At 42.3% G+C, this 19469-nt stretch overlaps 2 protein-coding genes across 4 annotated transcripts; one reads left to right on the top strand and one right to left on the bottom strand.

Annotated features, from left to right (window-relative positions):
* Positions 1 to 2092: 2092 nt before the first annotated feature.
* Positions 2093 to 7801, bottom strand: LOC139392303 (chromatin target of PRMT1 protein-like). 3 transcript variants are annotated; one of them, XM_071140199.1, is made up of 6 exons: positions 7565 to 7801; positions 6009 to 6890; positions 5479 to 5629; positions 4948 to 5131; positions 3661 to 3798; positions 2093 to 3501 (listed from the first exon to the last, which is right to left on the bottom strand). In XM_071140199.1, the coding sequence occupies exons 3-6, from the start codon at positions 5617 to 5619 to the stop codon at positions 3284 to 3286; spliced, it is 681 nt and encodes a 226-aa protein (XP_070996300.1). In that variant the 5' UTR covers positions 5620 to 5629; positions 6009 to 6890; positions 7565 to 7801; the 3' UTR covers positions 2093 to 3283. The 3 variants fall into 3 exon arrangements, with proteins under 3 accessions (XP_070996300.1, XP_070996298.1, XP_070996299.1); XM_071140197.1 differs by having other exon boundaries at positions 6807 to 6890; XM_071140198.1 differs by having other exon boundaries at positions 3661 to 3780; positions 6807 to 6890.
* A 65-nt stretch (positions 7802 to 7866) lies between these two features.
* On the top strand, positions 7867 to 19301 carry LOC139392305 (SNARE-associated protein Snapin-like). The gene is made up of 4 exons (XM_071140203.1): positions 7867 to 8087; positions 15544 to 15590; positions 16030 to 16148; positions 18344 to 19301. Exons 1-4 carry the CDS (start codon positions 7867 to 7869, stop codon positions 18449 to 18451), a joined length of 495 nt encoding a protein of 164 aa, XP_070996304.1. The 3' UTR covers positions 18452 to 19301.
* The last annotated feature ends 168 nt before the right edge of the window (positions 19302 to 19469 follow it).

Below are 19469 nucleotides of genomic sequence, written 5' to 3'. Positions count from 1 at the left end.
TTTGTAGAGTCACAAGCTTGATGTAGTCGTTGCGTGCTAGGACTATGGGACCAACTTGTAATGAATAGCCTATAAGTGAATTTGTCCAAATACTTGTATGAATGAAAAAAATACTAACATTTGACATTCTATACTGTCACCTCATATAGAGCCAAATTAAAGGTTTTAGCTTTACTGTCCAAATAAATACATAGGGGAGTGTATATCTTATGCAAATATTGAAATGCATGGATATTCTTGTTATATGAATATTCAAAATCATCAGATCTACCAATAAGTAGGCCATTAGGCACTTAACAAAGATAATTTATAGCGTAGCTTGGGTAGTAACCCTGTAATTATGTATTTATTACCTGTTACAACAAACAAAAAAAATAATACATGAAAAGTATTGGTCCCATGTTCCATGAGCTGAAAACAAAGATCCCAGAAATGTTCCATGCGCACAAAAAGTTTACTTCTCTCAAAAATAGATGTAAAATGTTGGTCCCATGTTTCATGAACTGAAATAAAATATCACAGAAATGTTCCATAAGCGCAAAAAGTTTATTTCAAATGTTGTGCATAAAATGTGTTTACATCCCTGTTAGTGAGCATTTCTCCTTTGCCAAGATAATCCATCCACCTGACAGGTGTGGCATATCAAGAAGCTGATTAAACAGACGGATCATTACACAGGTGCACCTTATGATGGGAACAATAAAAGGCCACTCTAAAATGTGCAGTTTTGTCACACAACACAATGTCAAAGATATCTCAAGTGTTGAGGGACCGTGCAATTGGCATGCTGACTGCAGAAATGTCGACCAGAGCTGTCGCCAGAGAATTTAATGTTCTTTTCTTTACCAACATCGTTTTAGAGAATTTGGCAGTACGTCCAACCGACCTCTCAACCACAGACCACGTGTATGGCTTTGTATGGGCGAGCGGTTTGCTGATGACAACATTGTGAACAGAGCGCCCCATGGAGGCGGTGTGGTTATGGTCGGGGCAGGCATAAGCTACGGACAACAAATACAAATGCATTTTATATATAGCAATTTGAATGCACACAGATACCGTGACGAGATCCTGAGGCCCATTGTCGTGCCATTCATCTGCCGCCATCACCCCATGTTTCAGCATTATAATCCACAGCCCCATGTAAGGATCTGTACACAATTCCTGGAAGCTGAAAATACATACACACCAGACATGTCACCTATTGAACATGTTCGGGATGCTCTGGATTGACAATGTACCTGCCAATATCCAGCACCTTCACACAGCCATTCCACAACCATTGTCCCACAACCAAATCTATGTGAAGAAGATATGTCACGCTGCATGAGGCAAATGGTCATACCAGATACTTACTTGGTTTTCACACCGCTTCACTTAAGTATCTGTGACTAACAGATGCATATCTGTATTCTCAGTCATGTGATTAGGGCCTAATTAATTTATTCCAATTGACTGATTTCCTTATGAACTTTAACTCAGTAAAATCTTTGAAATTGTTGCATGTTGCATTTATATTTTTGTTCAGTATTTAGTAATTGCTTTGTGATTAAGCCATGAGTCGAGCCATTTTAATTACAAGTGAATAGGGAGTGTTCAAGAACAAAAACAATGCTAATCACAACCACAATGCAATGTTGTACCATAGAGTGATTACAATTACTACGGAGAAACTTATGGTAAAGTCTTAACATATCAGAGACATTGATATATGATCAGGTCTCTACAAATCATTGTGTGTGAGTTTGTGGCCCGCCTGTCAGCTTGCATGATTCTTGCATTCTCCTTCAACCTCTTTCATCAATAAGGTGTTTTCGGCTACAGGACTGCCGGTGACTGGATGTTTGTTTGTCGCACCATGCTTGGTAAAAACCCTATACTGTCATGCGTAAAATCCCAGGAGGGTGTCGGTTTGAGAAACTGGATCTAGTGCGGCTGGCACCAATGATACCACGCTCGCTGTAGGAGAGATCCATTTTTGTGAAAATGAGTGTAAATGGTGGTGAGTGTAAATGGTGATTTAGCCAAAAAGCCAAGTGAATTAGTCTTGAGAGAATACATGATGGAACCAATATTCAAAACAACAACTATGTTAAGAGAAGATGACAATATAAAGTTTATTCTCTTTTCTATGACACTAACCAGGTAACAGAAGGAATTACATAGAAATTGGAGTTTAGATCGTTTCATCCAGATGGACACAATCAATCTGAAAATATTTTTCACTCACTTCATTGGAGTGTTGTGTACAACAACCACAGCTTAAAGACCATTTCAAATGTATACAATTGACACCAGGAGGGAAGACCACTCACACATTTGCAACTTGATGGAAATATTTTGCACCTCCTTGTGTAGTTGCTTATTTGGTATGTCTAGCATCCATACAATGCTGTTAGGGGAATATCAACTGAAGACATCAACATACTTCAATTCACCAGAAGCAAAGCTTAAGTTAAGTTGGAGGCATGAAATTGGAGAAAAACAGAATGATTTCTCTAGAATTCCCCTGGTCATTTTCTTTCGATTTTTTTTTACTCGAGAGTCAAGTCGATGTACATTACTTCTAAAACAATAAAATGAGCATCCATTGCTAAATACAAATCCTAACAAAAACATGGTAGTAAAAAAATAGGTTTACGAAATATGATAAGTGGATGCTAGCTGGACATGATTATGGCGCTGGGGGGGGGGGCATGGTTCCTTCCCGAAAAAAGGAATTTGGACATAGATGCAAAGTTCAGTAATAGTCCAATTCAGCATCAAAACAGATTATGACAGGAGAGATTCTGGTCCAAAATGCAGGCCTTTCAGGAACATTGATAATATTGGTTCTTCAAGTCTCTAGTTTGGTCAGTGTCATCCATTCAAGTTGAAGATATTTGCATTCTTCATGCACACTTGCACATACAGAAAAAGGGTTTAAAACCGCAGGTGTGTCTACGTTGCACTGATACTGATAGAATGGTCAAATCCAAATTCAGGGAAACAGTCCATTTCAAACAGTTCTCTTCATAGGCCCAACATTTTAGAGTGAGTTTGTATGCATGTGTGTCAGTGAGTAAGCAGGTTTCATATTTAAGCCCGAGGTTGTGATCACATCTAAAATTTTAGCCATGTAGTGCGAGACAGTGCACTCAGAGTTTACGTATGTGCGTTTATCATTACGTTTGTGTGGAGTAATAGCACTAAACAAGCTTCTCTCCATGTCACCATGTTATCAGTACTGTCTCACTAAGGGGTCTGTTGAAGGAGTCCCTGCTCTCGTGGTGGATGTCCAGGTTCACTCCATGCCCTCTGGGTCAGCCTGGGCCATGTACGCATCCAGCTCAGCGTCCAGGTTGCCCTTGGTCTTGGACATGTAGGCGTCAAGCTGGTTGTCCAGCTGCTCGCGGGTCATCCCTGGGCCACCTCCCCTGCCCCGGCCTCCTCTTGCCCCCCCACGACCGCGGCCACCACCCCTGCCGGCAAAGCTACCACGCCCACGCAGACCGCCTCGTCCTGGAGGCAGAGAGATGGTGGTCAACAACACCAACCAAACTACGATAGAATCACAATGCGTTAACAAAATGGCTGCTGCACAAATGTTCATGTAAACAAGAAACTTGAGGTAGATTGTGACATGTCAATATACAGATTTAAATCATCCCAGCTCCATACCCCTGACTCCCACTCCTCTTCCGAAGGCACCTCCACGACCAGCAAACCCTCCTCTCTGACGCATCCCCCTACGGTGGGCCACCCGGCCTGGACCCCCTCTGCCACGCATCTGGCCCATGCCTGGGACAAGGCGATTCCCTATCATAACACAGGATGAAATAAAGGAACAGTTAGCTAGCGACTTAGCTGAAGGTTGATAAGTTAGCATTTAGGAATTGAACTATCAGATTTCAGTTTAAGAACAAAGTTGTCAAGTGAATACAAGAACCTTCTGCAAGCTTATCATTCACCCCCATCTCAGCCACACCTAACTAAAACAGCTAAAGTATTCCAATTCTATGAGGGGGGGGGGGGGCAAAAAAAATAATGTTGCTTCGCAACTGTACTCCATCTTGTTTTAAGTTAGCCTTGACAGACAGGGTCAAGGTGTTTGCCCATGTATTCTCTCGAATCACCTACTTCCGTTCTAGTTAGGCATGAGGTATTCTGACGGAATAACAATTAGCGAGACCGTAAATGCACTAATATAACTTCAAATGCTATGACCAAGATTGGGATTTTTTTTTTTTTTTACAGAATGCCGGTATGCAACAGATATGCGACGGCAGTGCACATGTTGTATCGGCACAATTACATAAACACGGATAAATTAAAGCCAACGTTTAGACATCAGGATTATTTAAATTAATTTCACTTGAAGTATTACCTTCATTATTTTATTGTTTTATTCTAAATGGTTTCTGAAATCAATCCCCTCCACCAGGAGTGTGTAGAAATGGGTGTGGGGTGACTGTGTGGATAAGTAGGGACAGTGCAGCTGCTAGATCCGTCACCACATGTTCAGTTGCACAACAGTTGCTAAGATGCCAGGCCAATCAGGACAGCAGGGGGTTTATGGAGAGTGGAGTTACATGATTGAAAGCCACATTCCCTCAGGTTGAGGGGATGGACAGTAAACCAGGGGGTGAAGCCATACTTTGATTGACAGCTCCACCTGGACAGACAGCTGGGGTATTCCATTCAACTCAGCAGAGGGCATTTGTTCAAGCTAGTTTACAGATGAAGTCACCCCTTAAAATAACTAAATGTGCCTTTCCCCTATGCAAAAAAGTACAAGGCCAACATAAAAGCTGTGGAAAGTATATTCCAGCCCCAGGGTAGAACATTTCAGAGAAAACGGTCCTTGTCGTAGTCTTTCAACAATTTATGAGGCCAACATTTTCAGGTCTAACATAGTACCAAAATATCAATCCAAATAGGCTTTGCTGTGTGATACCAAATGCTCACCTCTCAGAGCCATAGCTCCCCTCAGGGCTCCTCCTCTGCCGCGGCCTCGCAGACCCCCTCTGGTCATCCCCCGCATCCCTCCAATGGAAAATCCCCGGCCTCCAGCACCCCCCCGCATCAAGGCCCCGATGGGCCGGCCCAGCCTGGCCTGGATGTTGCTCTTCCCCAGGCGTTGCTTCAGGCTCTGGGAGGGTTAGGTGGAAGATTGATACCAAGTGGCAGGGATAGGGAGGTGGTGAAGCACTCAGCATTTATGTGATCTGTATATGAACCTTTGCTCTACGGTCCCCTCTCTTACCAGGTCTGCGTCAAGCATTTCAAGTTCCCAATATATTCTGATTTCAAGTGTAAAGCCTTCTTCCCGATTCCCACCATACACTTATATAGAACATGGCCTGTTTCCGTTGTCCCATTCCTCTCTCCTTCTCACTCGTTTAGTGCTTCAGATGTCTCCCCATTTGTTTCTATCTCAATTCATCTTAACGTGAGGAATTGCAGAAAGACTAAATGAGATGGAGCACCTTATCTCACCTGCTTGTGGTGCAGGGCGGCCTGCACAGAGGGTCTGTTCTCCATCTGCTGGGCGAGGCGACGGTTCCGGGCGCTGGCCATGTGTTGCTGCTGCATGGTGGCTCGCACACTCACCGCTGTCGGCGCCTTGTTCTTCAGCATGGTAGTGAAGCTTTGGAGGGGAGGGGGAGCGGGACAGAAGGGGGAAGAGGAGGGAAAGAGAGGATACGGAGGGGGAGGGAGGGTTCCAAATCAAGTCATTTCTCATACCATGGACACGGCCACAGGAGCTGTGGTGTGTTATGAATGCCCCACTTGTTGGCACCTCACTCTCTTTGTTTCTCTCTCTCAGTGTTAAGTATTTGACAACCCAAAATGTCTTCTGGAAGCAATTCAGCACATTTTAGGTTAAAGTAAAACAAAGTAGAAAGATGGATGAAAAAGCAGTAGAAAAAACACTGGAACAGATGGGACAGATTGGAAGACAAGAATGAGAAAGGCAGGAGAGAACAGAAAGAGGATGTCAAGAGAGGAGAGTGATTGCCACTTACAGGCCTCCCGCCACCTTGTTTTGATGTCATCCGCCTGCGAAAAAGGCCTGGCGGAGGTTGGAGGCCCAGGACTGGAGGGGTATCTGGCAACCCAGCCACTTACAGCCCGGACCGTGCCTTGTGCTCACACCACACATGAGAATAGAAGGGGGAGAGAGAATAGAAGGGGGCAGGGGGGGGGAGGGGGTTGGTCACGTCCGGGCTAGGACTGGGCACCTAGTCTTATAGAAAGACTTCAGAGCACAGAGAACTGAAAATTAAAGTGGTAGCAAAGAGAGGAAGAGGAGACAAATGGCTAAACAAACAGTCATTTAGTTGAGAGAGAGTTGTGTGTGTAGAGAGGGTTGGAGAGGAGCGGGAGGGTGCTTTGGCACACCCTCCCCTTTTCATTGGTTTGGTCTCTCCTCTCCCATACGTACAGTATATTTTGGGTTGTGTGACACACAGAGAGGAGTGCCCGGGCATATCAGGAGTGCAGCCTGTGCCCATTCTAGGGCAGTCGCCTTACCAAGCATCACCGTTACCCTCTCTCCTTGGGTCTAAGTGTGCGCTGCTCACACAAAAGGTTGGCCCGGAGCACCATGTTGCACTCCAAACTCTGTTTGTTAAACTTTTTGTCAGCAAATGCTGACTACGGCATGCCTTTTGAGTGAGCGGAGCACACGTCAGCCCTGGGCAGTCTAGCGTCCATGTCTGGTCAGGTCCCCAACAGTGGCCTTCCGTAGTAGAGCACACTAGGGCCGTCTGTACCACTGTTTCGCCCCGCTTTGTGCTATCAGGGTGCGTAGCGCGTCTCACCGCTCATTCAGGGACTGCTTGGTGGTGCTTTTCAGCACAACTTTTTGGGAGGAGGGAGCACTCATTTTGACTTCACTGGAACTCCTTGGAACAAGCAACAGACAAGAGAGGGGGGGATAGATCAAATTGTAAAGGGAGGGGGGAGGGTGTAAGGGGAGGGGGGGAGAGGGGACTGGTTAGAAAAACTTCACAAGCAAGGAGATGGAAATACACCCGTGTTGGCCATTTCATCTGTGCTTAACTAACTAGTTGTATAATAATTCATTATATTTAGCTGGCAAAATGTTTAACGTAGTTTGTAGATCGCTAGCGTTGGCTAGTTGTGGGATCCAACTAGTTAGTTAGCATTAACCAATAATTGGATGCATAATTTTAATTAAGAAAACGCCACGGGCTCGAAATAAACATATCGTGGACATTGCAGGCACAACATAACGTTACACGTCCAGTTAATAAGAAAGAAAATGTACCACATGCGTTGACTTCACTGCGTTTGAAAGACAAACGAGAGACGGGACATCTACAAAAACTATAGTAACGTTACCTATTCGCGGTAGTTAATTAACTAGCTATAAACAGCCTGTAAGCAACAACAACAAAAAAGGAACCTGCAGTGTGATCTAACGTTGGGCTGGCGTCCCCAACGAGTCAGAATATTAGTCAACGTAAATAACGTTAGCTAGCTAACTAGCTATAAACTATTTTAAAAAGTAAACATTGTCTGAAACAAGTTCAGTAGACGATTGGTAGAAACTTACTTTGATCGGTGCTTGTTATGTCAATACTCGTTTCACTTGGCTAGCAAGCGAACTACTAGCTGTGCTAGTTATCTTCGTTAACTTGAGCGATGAACCAGTTACGAGTTAGCTAGTAGCTAAGCTAGTTGCAGCCGAAAGATCTGGATCCACTTCTCACTTGATGTTTTCTTTCGCCTTGCTCTTTCGGATAATATTAAAATACGAACTATCCTAGCTAGCTACAATGATTAAAACAGTAACGTTATTTGATTTTTTTTTAAAACTGAGAACAGCCTGTTCTCCCTATCTCCCTTCTTTACAAAATGGTGCTAACTGGCGGAAAATGGAGATGCTTTATAGCTACGTCACATAGTTACTTCCTGGAGGGGTTTACGTTTGTTGTTGTCACTGTTTCTGGAGGAGAAATGGCTGCCGCTCTAGCTGTGGTGGAGACACCGTCCGGGAAAGATGCAATTGCAGAAGGACTGCTTGACCTCTTAAAACCAGCTGTCCAGCAGCTTGATCTTCATGTACACTCAGTGAGGTGGGTAGCTAGTAGCAAGATATGTGCTTCGACTTCAAATGTGCCTGCTAGATACCGCTCCATTAACAGCTAGCTAGCTTGCTATCAAATATGATGCTTTCAAGACAACTGGGAACACCAACAAAACATGGTCAAATCTTGACGTGGATGATCTTTAGGTTTAAAAGTCCGTGTTCTAGAAAGAGGCCAGTGTTCCCAGTTGTTTTGAACGCAGAAATAAGACATGACAGTCCAGCGATGCAGTCCTTCCTCGTCCCTAGTCGGAACTAGGAAACTGACTTGCTAACTGGTTGTAGTTATAGAGCTTGCTAGCTTGTAGTCCTTAAACCTAGAATGAGTTACCTCTGGTTCGCTCAACCATCCCTATGGAAAAAATAATGGGGAAATAATAGGGTTTTTGGAATAAATGCATTTTGTTCTTTGAGTTAACAGTCAGTTAAGTCAGCATGACCTTTATGAACGATTAAGCCTTTGTGTGCTTAATGTGCTTTTTTTATTACAAATTCTCAAAAAGGTGGCGTTAGCTGTTGAAGATGATCATAGAACAAAAACGTATAAGATCTCCTAAGCCGTTTTAGCACAGACCTTATTTTTTGGCGTTTATCCAAAAACGCCATTCATTTTCCCCATAGGCATTGTCCAACACACCATGGCGGAGTTCATGCCTACAAAAAGACGGCATTATTATTTCTCTACCGTTAGCTAGTAGAACATTTCCTAGTTCCGACTAGCACGTGAATGAGGCGTTAGTTATCAGGGACAGAGATTCACTAAAAACATGCCGCTTCGATATAGTTTCAAGTTTTATTAGTTGTATGTACGGGATACACATGGTATACACCAGCCAACAAAATGCTTATGTGACCCCTCTTTCTTCAGGCAGCTTTGTTATGACTTTAACTAAGCACGTACTGATAGAGAGAGAATACCTGGGTTATATCAGGGTGGGCATATATATATATATATATATATATATATATATATATATATATATATATATATATTTGGAAACACCTGCTCATTCCAGAGTTTTTATTTTATTTTCTACATTGTAATAGTGAAGAGATCCAAACTATGAAATAGAACATACATGATTCCATATGAGTTATTTCATATTATTGATGTCTTTGTTATTATTCTACAATGTAGAAAATAGTAAAAAATAAAGTAAATCCCTGTAGGTCTACAGGACACTGTGTATTACCATGAGTCAGTATGCCCATGAATGATACAGGGGTAAGATAAACCATGAGACTGTATATGTACCATGTATAGAATAATGCTGTGCCTCCACCTAATAAGCAATAAGACGTGAAAGGTTATAATTAGCTTATTAGGAAACTACATGATACACCCACACAGTGACAAACACAACCTTTTTCCTCCACGATAGTAGAATTGATTCAAACTAAAGATAATGGTCAACAATAAATTAGAATGTAAAAAAAATAAAGACAGCAATTATCACAAAGAACAATGAGCCACGGAGGAACACAGAATAATACTGGACCTAATAAAACCCTGAGAGAAATTGTAAACTGGTAGAATATTAAAACCTCAAAATGAGAAAATTATTTGAATAAGATTCATAAATCAACAGTATTGCAATTTTACAAATATATATATTTACATCTTAGTCATTTAGCAGACACTCTTATTCAGAGCGACTTACAGTAGGGAGTGCATACATTTTTCTACTGGTCCCCCGTGGGAGTTGAACTCACAACCCTGGCATTGCAAGTGCCATACTCTAGTGAGCCACATGGGCTATAACAAATATGGATCAAACCCTGTAAACAGCTGAAACCCGGGGGAAAATATACTGTAGCTAAAGTTACTTTCCAAACCTAGAACCCTAGTATGCTGAAGCTAGTTTGAAACTAGTACCAGAATATATACCTAAAAGCCGGTAGATGGTAAAGTTAAAAAACTTGTATTTTTATTTTTTACAAACAATAAAAACCTTGGGGCGCCCTGAAAATAATATTAATAAGTTTGGCCCTTGTCCTTGGACACAGAGGGGTTAAACATTCAAGTTACCACCCATCCAGTGAAGAGAGGGGAACCGGACAGAGTAGGTAACCGGCATCCGTCAATGAGAGGACCAGGCCCTCCACAGGATTTAACAGGTGAAAAATCAACTAGGGAGCTCCATTGGTGCCGAGAGAGAACTTGCACAACAACTGCAGGAAGCCGGTGATGATGTAGTGGTAGGATCAATAGGATCCTGCTGGTAGAGTAGGTAGCTGCTTAGGTAGCTGTACCGACTAGCTTGGCTAGCCAGCATGTCGTTCGACTGTCCCTCGAGGATGATGACCAATCCGGTGAACCACAAAATTAAACAAGAATAGTGAGTGAAAAGGAACTGGCTACACTCATACCGCCCCTGACTATTAAACAAAAAGCTAATTGAACAATGAACTTCGGTGTCTCAAGACTCTAGCGAAATGCGTCGTTGTTCCCCAAGATCACCTCAGTCCAACTCCCGCGTACCCGCCCAATCTACTTCATGCAGCACCTTACATGGACAGTTCTGTACGGGGACGCAGGCAGTTCCAGAACGCAGACATGACTATTGCCACACAATAAATTACATCCAGTCTTTAAAGGGGGTTACAATTCCAATTACTTGCAGGTTCCTTCTCGAAATGCAACAACAATAAGAAATTATAAAATATAAGAATGCAAACATAAAGGAAATGGCTCAGTAGAATAGAAAAATATTTGAGCATATGTATAATAAAGGAAGGCACCATTTATATTCCAATATTTGGGTACAAGTGTCTAAATTGTACAGTATTTAGCAATTATAATAAGAGTCTGGTTGTAACATTTGTGTTGTGTGTGCGTGATAGAGTGCATGTGTGCGTGATAGAGTGCATGTGTGCTAAGGTGCAGAGAATCAGAGCAGGTGGTCAGTCCAGTTTAAGTGTTCAGCAGTCTAATTGCTTGTAGATAGGAACTGTCTCTGAGCCTTTTGGTATCAGACCTTCCGACACCGTCCACCTGATGGTATGGGAGTGAACAGCTCGTAGCTGGGGTGTGTGGGGTCCTTAACGATGCTGCAGGCCTTCCTCAGGCACAGTTTTGAGTAAATGTCCTGGATGGGTGGGAGCATGATCCCAGTGATGTACTGGGCCGTCTTCACCCCCTGCTGGAGGGCTTTGCGGTCGTGGACGGAGCAATTCCTGTACCAGGCCATGATACAACCGGTCAGGACGCTCTCGAGGGTGCATTGGTAGTATTTGGAGAGAATCCCGGGATGGCATGCTGAATTTCTTTAGCCGCCTTAGGAAGTAGAGACGCCCTCTTGACAAGAGTGGTGGTGTTGTTGGTCCATGTCAAGTCCTCGGTGATGTGGAAGCAGAAGAACTTAAAACTGCTGACTCTCTGTACTGCAGTCCCGTTCTTGTGGATTGGGGCATGTTCCCTCTTCTGCTTCCTGAAGTCAACAATGAAATCCTTTGTTTTGCTGACGTTGAGGGAGAGGTTGTTGTCCTGGCACCAGAATGCCAGTTCACTTACCTCCTCCCTATAGGCTGACTTTAAGAGTCAGTATGGAGGAGGTGTTGTTACCAATCCTCACAGCCTGTGGTCTGCCCGTCAGGAAGTCCAGGGCCCAGTTGCAGAGGGTGGTGTCCAGATCCAGGGCTCTGAGCTTTGTGTCGAGCTTGGAGGGAACAATAGTGTTGAATGCTGAACTGTAGTCACTGAACAGCATTCTCACATAGGTGTTCCTCTTGTCCAGATGTGTTACAGCTGTGTGAATAGCGATGGAAATGGCATCTTCCGTGGATCTGTTGGAGCGGTAGGCAAATTGGAGTGGGTCCAGCGTGTGTGGCCTGCTGGCCATGATCAGCACCTTGAAGCACTTCATGATGACCGGGGTGAGTGCGACAGGGCGATAGTCATGTCGCCTTGTTTTTCTTGGACACTGGGATGATGGTGGTCTCCTTGAAGCAGGTGGGGAATACAACCTGGGAGAGGAAGAGGTTGAAGATGTCTGAGAAGACAGCTTTTCAGCACACACTCTGAAGAAGCGGCCAGGGATGCCATCTGGACCGGCGGCTTTGTGAGTTTTCACTCTTCAGAGTTTTCTCGGAGAGCAAAAGCACCTGGTCCTCCGAAGCAGTGAGAGTCTTCCTGAATGGCTATTGTCTGCCTCAAAGCGAGTATAGAATGTGTTAAGCTCGTCTGGGAGGGAGGCTTAGGTGGGCACTACACAGCTGGATTTGCCTTTCTAGTCCGTAATGGTCTAAAATCCTTCCCACATGAGTCTGAGTTGTCTGACATAAATTCAAGTTTGAGTCTGTGTTGTCTTTTTGCGTCCCTAATGGATTTGTGGAGCTCGTACCTGCTTGCCCTGTGTGTGTTGTACGCCATCGAGTCATTGGGGTTCGTTCTGCTGGCATTGAATGCTGCAGTACGAGCTCTCAGCATGGTATGGATTAGAGGTCAACCGATTAATCGGAATGGCCAATTTAATTAGGGCCGATTTCAAGTTTTCATAACAATCGGAAATTGGTAATTTTGGACGCCGATTTAATATTTTTTTAATAATAATAATAATTTTTACACCTTTGTTTAATCTTTATTTAACTAGGCAAGTCAGTTAAGAACACATTCTTATTTTCAATGACGGCCTAGGAACGGTGGGTTAACTGCCTTGTTCAGGGGCAGAACGACAGATTTTTACATTGTCAGCTCAGGGATTCAATCTTGCAACCTTACGGTTAACTAGTCCAATGCTCTAACCTCCTGCCTCACGAGGAGCCCACCTGTTACGCTAATTCAATAAGAAGCCAAGGTAAGTTGCTAGCTAGCATTAAACTTAATCAATCATAATCACTAGTTATAACTACACATGGTTGATGATATTACTAGTTTATCTAGCGTGTCCTGCGTTGCAGTGCGCATTCGCGAAAAAGGACTATCGTTGCTCCAACGTGTACCTAACCATAAACATCAATGCCTTTCTTAAAATCAATACGCAGAAGTATATTTTTAAACCTGCATATTTAGCTACAAGAAATCCAGGTTAGCAGGCAATATTAACCTGTTGAAATTGTATTACTTCTCTTGCGTTCATTGCACGCAGAGTCAGGGTGGGCATATGCAACAGTTTGGGCCGCCTGGCTCATTGCGAACTAATTTGCCAGAATTTTACGTAATTATGACATAACATTGAAGGTTGTGCAATGTAACAGGAATATTTAGACTGATGGATGCCACCCGTTAGATAAAATACGGAATGGTTCCGTATTTCACTGAAAGAATAAATGTCTTGTTTTCGAGATGATAGTTTCCGGATTCGACCATATTAATGACCTAAGGCTCGTATTTCTGTGTGTTATTATGTTATAATTAAGTCTATGATTTGATAGAGCAGTCTGACTGAGCGGTGGTAGGCAGCAGCAGGCTCGTAAGCATTCATTCAAACAGCACTTTTGTGCGTTTTGCCAGCAGCTCTGCTGTTTATGACTTCAAGCCTATCAACTCCCGATATTAGGCTGGTGTAACGATTTGATGTGAAATGGCTAGCTAGTTAGCGGGGTGCGCGCTAATAGGGTTTCAAACGTCACTCGCTCTGAGACTTGGAGTAGTTGTTCCCCTCTGCATGGGTAACGCTGCTTCGAGGGTGGCTGTTGTCGTTGTGTTCCTGGTTCGAGCCCAGGGAGGAGCGAGGAGAGGGACGGAAGCTATACTGTTACACTGGCAATACTAAAGTGCCTATAAGAACATCCAATAATCAAAGGTACAGTGCCTTGCGAAAGTATTCGGCCCCCTTGAACTTTGCGACCTTTTGCCACATTTCAGGCTTCAAACATAAAGATATAAAACTGTAAAAATTGATGGGAAGATGGATGGAGCCAAATACAGGACCATTCTGGAAGAAAACCTGATGGAGTCTGCAAAAGACCTGAGACTGGGACGGAGATTTGTCTTCCAACAAGACAATGATCCAAAACATGAAGCAAAATCTACAATGGAATGGTTAAAAAATAAACATATCCAGGTGTTAGAATGGCCAAGTCAAAGTCCAGACCTGAATCCAATCGAGAATCTGTGGAAAGAACTGAAAACTGCTGTTCACAAATGCTCTCCATCCAACCTCACTGAGCTCGAGCTGTTTTGCAAGGAGGAATGGGAAAAAATTTCAGTCTCTCGATGTGCAAAACTGATAGAGACACCCCAAGCGACTTACAGCTGTAATCGCAGCAAAAGGTGGCGCTACAAAGTATTAACTTAAGGGGGCTGAATAATTTTGCACGCCCAATTTTTCAGTTTTTGATTTGTTAAAAAAGTTTGAAATATCCAATAAATGTTGTTCCACTTCATGATTGTGTCCCACTTGTTGTTGATTCTTCACAAAAAAATACAGTTTTATATCTTTATGTTTGAAGCCTGAAATGTGGCAAACGGTCTCAAAGTTCAAGGGGGGCGAATACTTTCGCAAGGCACTGTATATGAAATACAAATGGTATAGAGAGAAATAGTCCTATAAATCCTATAACTGCAACCTAAAACTTCTTACCTGGGAATATTGAAGACTCATGTTAAAAGGAACCACCAGCTTTCATATGTTCTCATGTTCTGAGCAAGTAACTTAAACGTTAGCTTTCTTACATGGCACATATTGCACTTTTACTTTCTTCTCCAACACTTTGTTTTTGCATTATTTAAACCAAATTGAACACGTTTCATTATTTATTTGAGGCTAAATTGATTTTATTGATGTATTATATTAAGTTAAAATGTTCATTCAGTATTGTTGTAATTGTCATTATTACAAATACATTTTAAAAATCAGCCGATTAATCGGTATCGGCTTTTTTGTCCTCCAATAATCGGAATCGGCGTTGAAAAATCATAATCGGTCGACCTCTAGTACGGATATCTCCGTTCATTCAGGGATTTTGGTTGGGGTATGTCCGGATTGTAGTTGTGCATACAACATAATCAACACATTTCCTAATGAAGCCTGTGACTGCAAATGTATATTCCTTAACATTGATGATGAGTCTTGGGTGATTAATCTTTATACATATTCCAATCAGTATACTCAAAAACAGTCCTGCATTATTGAGTCTGCCTCCTGTGTCCAGTGCCTCACTATTCTCTGTGTTGGTGGATCAGCTACAACTTTTTCATAGCAAGTTAAGAGATCTTACGTAGCAGGTTAGGAGAATTAGGTTAGGAAAAGGGTTAGGGTTAGAGAAAATGCTCTCCTAACCTGCTACGAAAAGTCACTTGTATTGAAGAGGCGTGTTTTTAGGGAGGGACATTCTGGATGTCTCCTTTCCTCATTACTTTGTTACTTGCTGTAGCCCAAGTAGGCCTATGCTACAGATGTCAATGGAGTCTGCTGTAACCACTCTTTGTCTGTTGTAGTAGCAATGATTGTTACTTTACTATTTTTCTCTATGAATAATGCTATTGTGTTTTCTTGTTATAGAGAAAGCCAGGTGGAACTACGAGAACACATAGACAATCTAGCCACAGGTAAAATGATTTACTTTTACATGCTTATTATGCCTTCCCGGGGGAAAAGGGAAGTGGAGTGGTGCCAGGTTAATGCACTTGACCCTGTGAAAGAAAGCCCTTAGCCAAGCCCATGAAAACCAGTGTGTGAGACAGGCAGACGCTGCTGTGATGTGACCAGTACAACCACAGATTTTGACGCTTGTGTAAGGCTTCTACAAGCTCATGTGCTGCCTGGGGGTAATTAAATTGAAAGAAGTATATCCTTTATTCAGAACCTGTGATTTTCATGAGATCATAAAAAAAAGTTGTTTAAATTATATACAGAATCAATCCTACAGTTGAAGGCATGAATGAGACCTGAATACCTTACCAAAATGGCTGCTGTCTTTTATCAATTTTCTTTATGGTTAGCCAAACCACCCTGTCAGTCATCCTCAACTCATCCCTTCATTTTTAGAGCTGTGCAGGATAAATGAGCACCAGAAGGTGGTGCTAGACCTGGACCCCTATGTGAAAAAGCTGCTGAATGCGAGACGCAGGGTGGTGCTGGTCAACAACATACTACAGAATGCTCAGGTCAGTGGCTCAAAGCAAGAGCTTGGATGCTTTCTTTCTTATTTGCCTGTGCTGTTTTGTGGGCCTTCTTTTACTCCTGTCATTTTACCTAACACTCTTTTTATGTGTCACTGTGTCCAATTCATTGTTTTAGTGTTCATCCCATGTGTCCATCTATACATTAAATATGTGGATGAAATGTGTATTTGTTCAATTCCAATGGGCATGGCAATTCTGCCTTGTCTGTGCATTTTGCATTTATGCAGCTCTGCTAGCTACTCGGGTGCAGTGGCCATTTTATCATGTAAATCTTGGGATGCATGCCAGCAAAGCCACTAAACAATACATTAATTGATCTATAATGGTGACAAACGGTGCCAACAAACCTACATAAAGATGTCCCAACAGCAGTTCCAACACATTACCACTGCTACTCCTGGCTTTCAGTGGAGACTTATCTGGCAGCAAAACAGTTAATTCAGTCTCATTTACATAACTGATATGGCTGACTTGCTTTAACAAATGTGGTTTCTAATGACAATTGAGATGTACAAACTATGGCATTAGGGGACGACAAGCAGATTAAAGGCAATCCGTAATTTTGATTAAGACAATGAGCTAGCTAGGACGGATGTAGTCAATATAACAATTGTTTTAGCACTTTTGAAATGTACAGCGACAGAATTCAGAACATGGGCCGTTCTTACAGTGTTCTCACTGTACACCAAGTCAGAACCGTAGGATAAATAAAGGGGGCATATAAGCAGACAATGAAAGCTCTTACAATATTCAATGATTACATTTCTCTAAAACAGGTTATAGGCTGGCTACATGCGTACCACCAATTCAGAACAGTAGGCAAAGTTAAGAGGGGTAAATAGACCAAATAATTAGGGTGAGGCACATGTGCTACTAACATCTTACTACACAACATACACTTAGTATTACTTTCTTAGCTACAGTATACATATCTCCCTGGCATATTAGATAATTCATGCAGCAGCGTACAATACATTTTTGGACTCACCTTGTTGTGCTGTGCTCACTTGAACAGGAAGGTGGTGGGTGGTTCTTCATGCGCAAATGTTATCATCAAAGTCGGGCATTCTATGGATTTATGGTGCTTTCAAAACAACTGGGAACTCAGGGGGGGGAAAACAAGGTTGAATCATGATGTTGTCATTGATCTTCAGGTCGTAGCTCTAGAAAGAGGCCTGATTTACAATTCCTAGTTGGGTGACAGTTCAAAACGTATTTTTCCAGTCAGAGCTCATTTATTCCCGACTTCCCAGTTGTTTTGAACTCACTGAAGTCAATATTTCCGCAGTTCCGAGTTAACAGTTGTTTTGAGCGCGGAACAAATCATGCTTCATTGACAGTGTATGGACAATGTTGAATGTTAATCATTTTAAACTTGGAAAAGAGCCCCTTAATCCCAAATTTGGGACCATACAGTCACTGTCACTGATTCCTTCCAAACCACACATTTTTTAATTTGCGATTTCCAACTTGTGTAATGTTTATGTCCAATGGCCGATGAGCAGCGATATGTTTTATCTATAATTTCTCTTCATTATTTCTCTTCATATGACAAGGATTTGCCAGTAGATTGTCGACTTGATTCATGATGACTGCTAGCTAAGATTTTGGAAGTATGATTTTGACAGTCCAATCAAAGCTACTGTAGATATGTGACTTGACGTCATTTTATCTGTGGCCAATGACCTTGAGCCTTCTTGAATGGGCACTTCTAATGTAACTTTATGGCAGCACCCAAAGGGCTAGAATTTTCGAGGTCTACTCTTAGACTTGGCAGTGACGCAGTGTCCCCATGAGTGACAGAACACTGAGCCAATCACAGCGCAATGCTCCATATTTTCTGCTGGCTTGCCCCACCACCACAGAAAGCACTGAGCTAGGCTGAAACACCTGCATTTTGGAGCTGCCTTACTCAAGAAAAAAAAAGAGACCATGTTTGTATGCGGCTTTATTAACTAAATTATATATTATTATTTTTACATTCTTTGCAAATTGATATGTGACACGTATTAATGCCAAAATAACATGCAAGTCCAAAACATGTTTTATTTTATTTTATCTACGGCTCAGGCCATGAATGACGAGTCGCTACTGCTCAGGTGGTATATTATTTCAAACTTCTGACTTTCAACATTCAATGCTCACTTGAATTTCACTCACTCTTTCTCCCTCTCTAGGAACGGCTGCGACGGCTCAATCACAATGTCGCCAAGGAGACGGCGCGTCGAAAGACCATGCTGGAGACCTCTGGAGCGTTCACTCCTCGGTCGCCTAGTAAACCATGACCACAGCCTCACTCCTCAGCCTTGAAAACAACACAACTTGTCTGCCTTCCTCCTGGACTTAATCAAGTTTTCACATTCAACTTTCCACTGGGGTTGGGCGGTATCCAGATTTTCATACCTTCATACCGTTCCTGTACCATACCGGGGTATACGGGATTACCGTCAGTGTGCACAAGGGGCGCTATTTATTTTCAAATGTAAAGAGTGTATATATATATATATATATATGTGTGTGTGTTGGTCCCAACAAATGATAACAAATTACTAGTGAATTCCCATAGCGGATGCTAGTTAAATGCTAATAAGCGCAAGCGAACATAAACGAATTGCAAGGACAGATAACCATCTCATAAGGCTACTCACGGTTTGCTGTAGTACAAAATAAATATTAGATAGCAGGGATATTGATCCATTAGGGATTGATTGTCTTTGCTGTAACCAAGAAGCTTGATCTAGCTGCATAGCTGGAGCCCTGAGATGATCATTTATTTGGCACATCATAGATGGTTAACTTTTATGCAGTGGCATAGCAAACGGTATTGAAAATCATACCATCTGTATTTCAGAATGTCCCGGCATACTCAAGCCTACGCTGTGAGATTGGGTGGAATATTTCTTTCCATTCTCACAGACTATGCTCATTTTATCTGCTGAAACGCCGACCTTACCTCTGCTTTGTGCTAATGTTCAACGAGTACATATCTTGTATAGTCATAAATTACTCTTTTACAATAAACCAAAAGCAATTAGAATCAGGAGCGCTTTGCTTCAGAAACGGACACAAATTGATACAATGTTAAGATTGTGCAAGCTAAAATTAGAATTGAAAATAAAAAGAATTTGAAAGCGATCTAAAGTCATGCTTTTCACCATTGCATATATGTACAGCTTTGCTATGGCCACAGGAGGGCATGGTTCATCCTTAACACATGACACTGTTTGACTAAGGTTTGCCAATCAATCACTTGTCACACTATTTTTCACAGTTCATGAAAATGAATTAAACAATGCATTTAAT

Source organism: Oncorhynchus clarkii, chromosome 32 (genome assembly GCF_045791955.1).
Source record: "Oncorhynchus clarkii lewisi isolate Uvic-CL-2024 chromosome 32, UVic_Ocla_1.0, whole genome shotgun sequence".
NCBI classification, from domain to species: Eukaryota; Metazoa; Chordata; class Actinopteri; order Salmoniformes; family Salmonidae; genus Oncorhynchus; species Oncorhynchus clarkii.
The sequence above is the reverse complement of the archived record's forward strand: the minus strand, read 5'-3'. Positions and strand labels throughout refer to the sequence as shown.

Coding starts and splice junctions, on each gene's coding strand:
- LOC139392303 (XM_071140197.1), bottom strand. CDS start 6,871: ATGAGTGCTCCCTCCTCCCAAAAAGTTGTGCTGAAAAGCACCACCAAG. Junction 5,132..5,478: donor CCGCCCTGCACCACAAGCAG/GTGAGATAAGGT, acceptor TAACCCTCCCAG/AGCCTGAAGCAACGCCTGGG. Junction 3,502..3,660: donor AAGAGGAGTGGGAGTCAGGG/GTATGGAGCTGG, acceptor CTCTGCCTCCAG/GACGAGGCGGTCTGCGTGGG.
- LOC139392305 (XM_071140203.1), top strand. CDS start 7,867: ATGGTGCTAACTGGCGGAAAATGGAGATGCTTTATAGCTACGTCACAT. Junction 15,591..16,029: donor CATAGACAATCTAGCCACAG/GTAAAATGATTT, acceptor CTTCATTTTTAG/AGCTGTGCAGGATAAATGAG. Junction 16,149..18,343: donor ACATACTACAGAATGCTCAG/GTCAGTGGCTCA, acceptor CTCCCTCTCTAG/GAACGGCTGCGACGGCTCAA.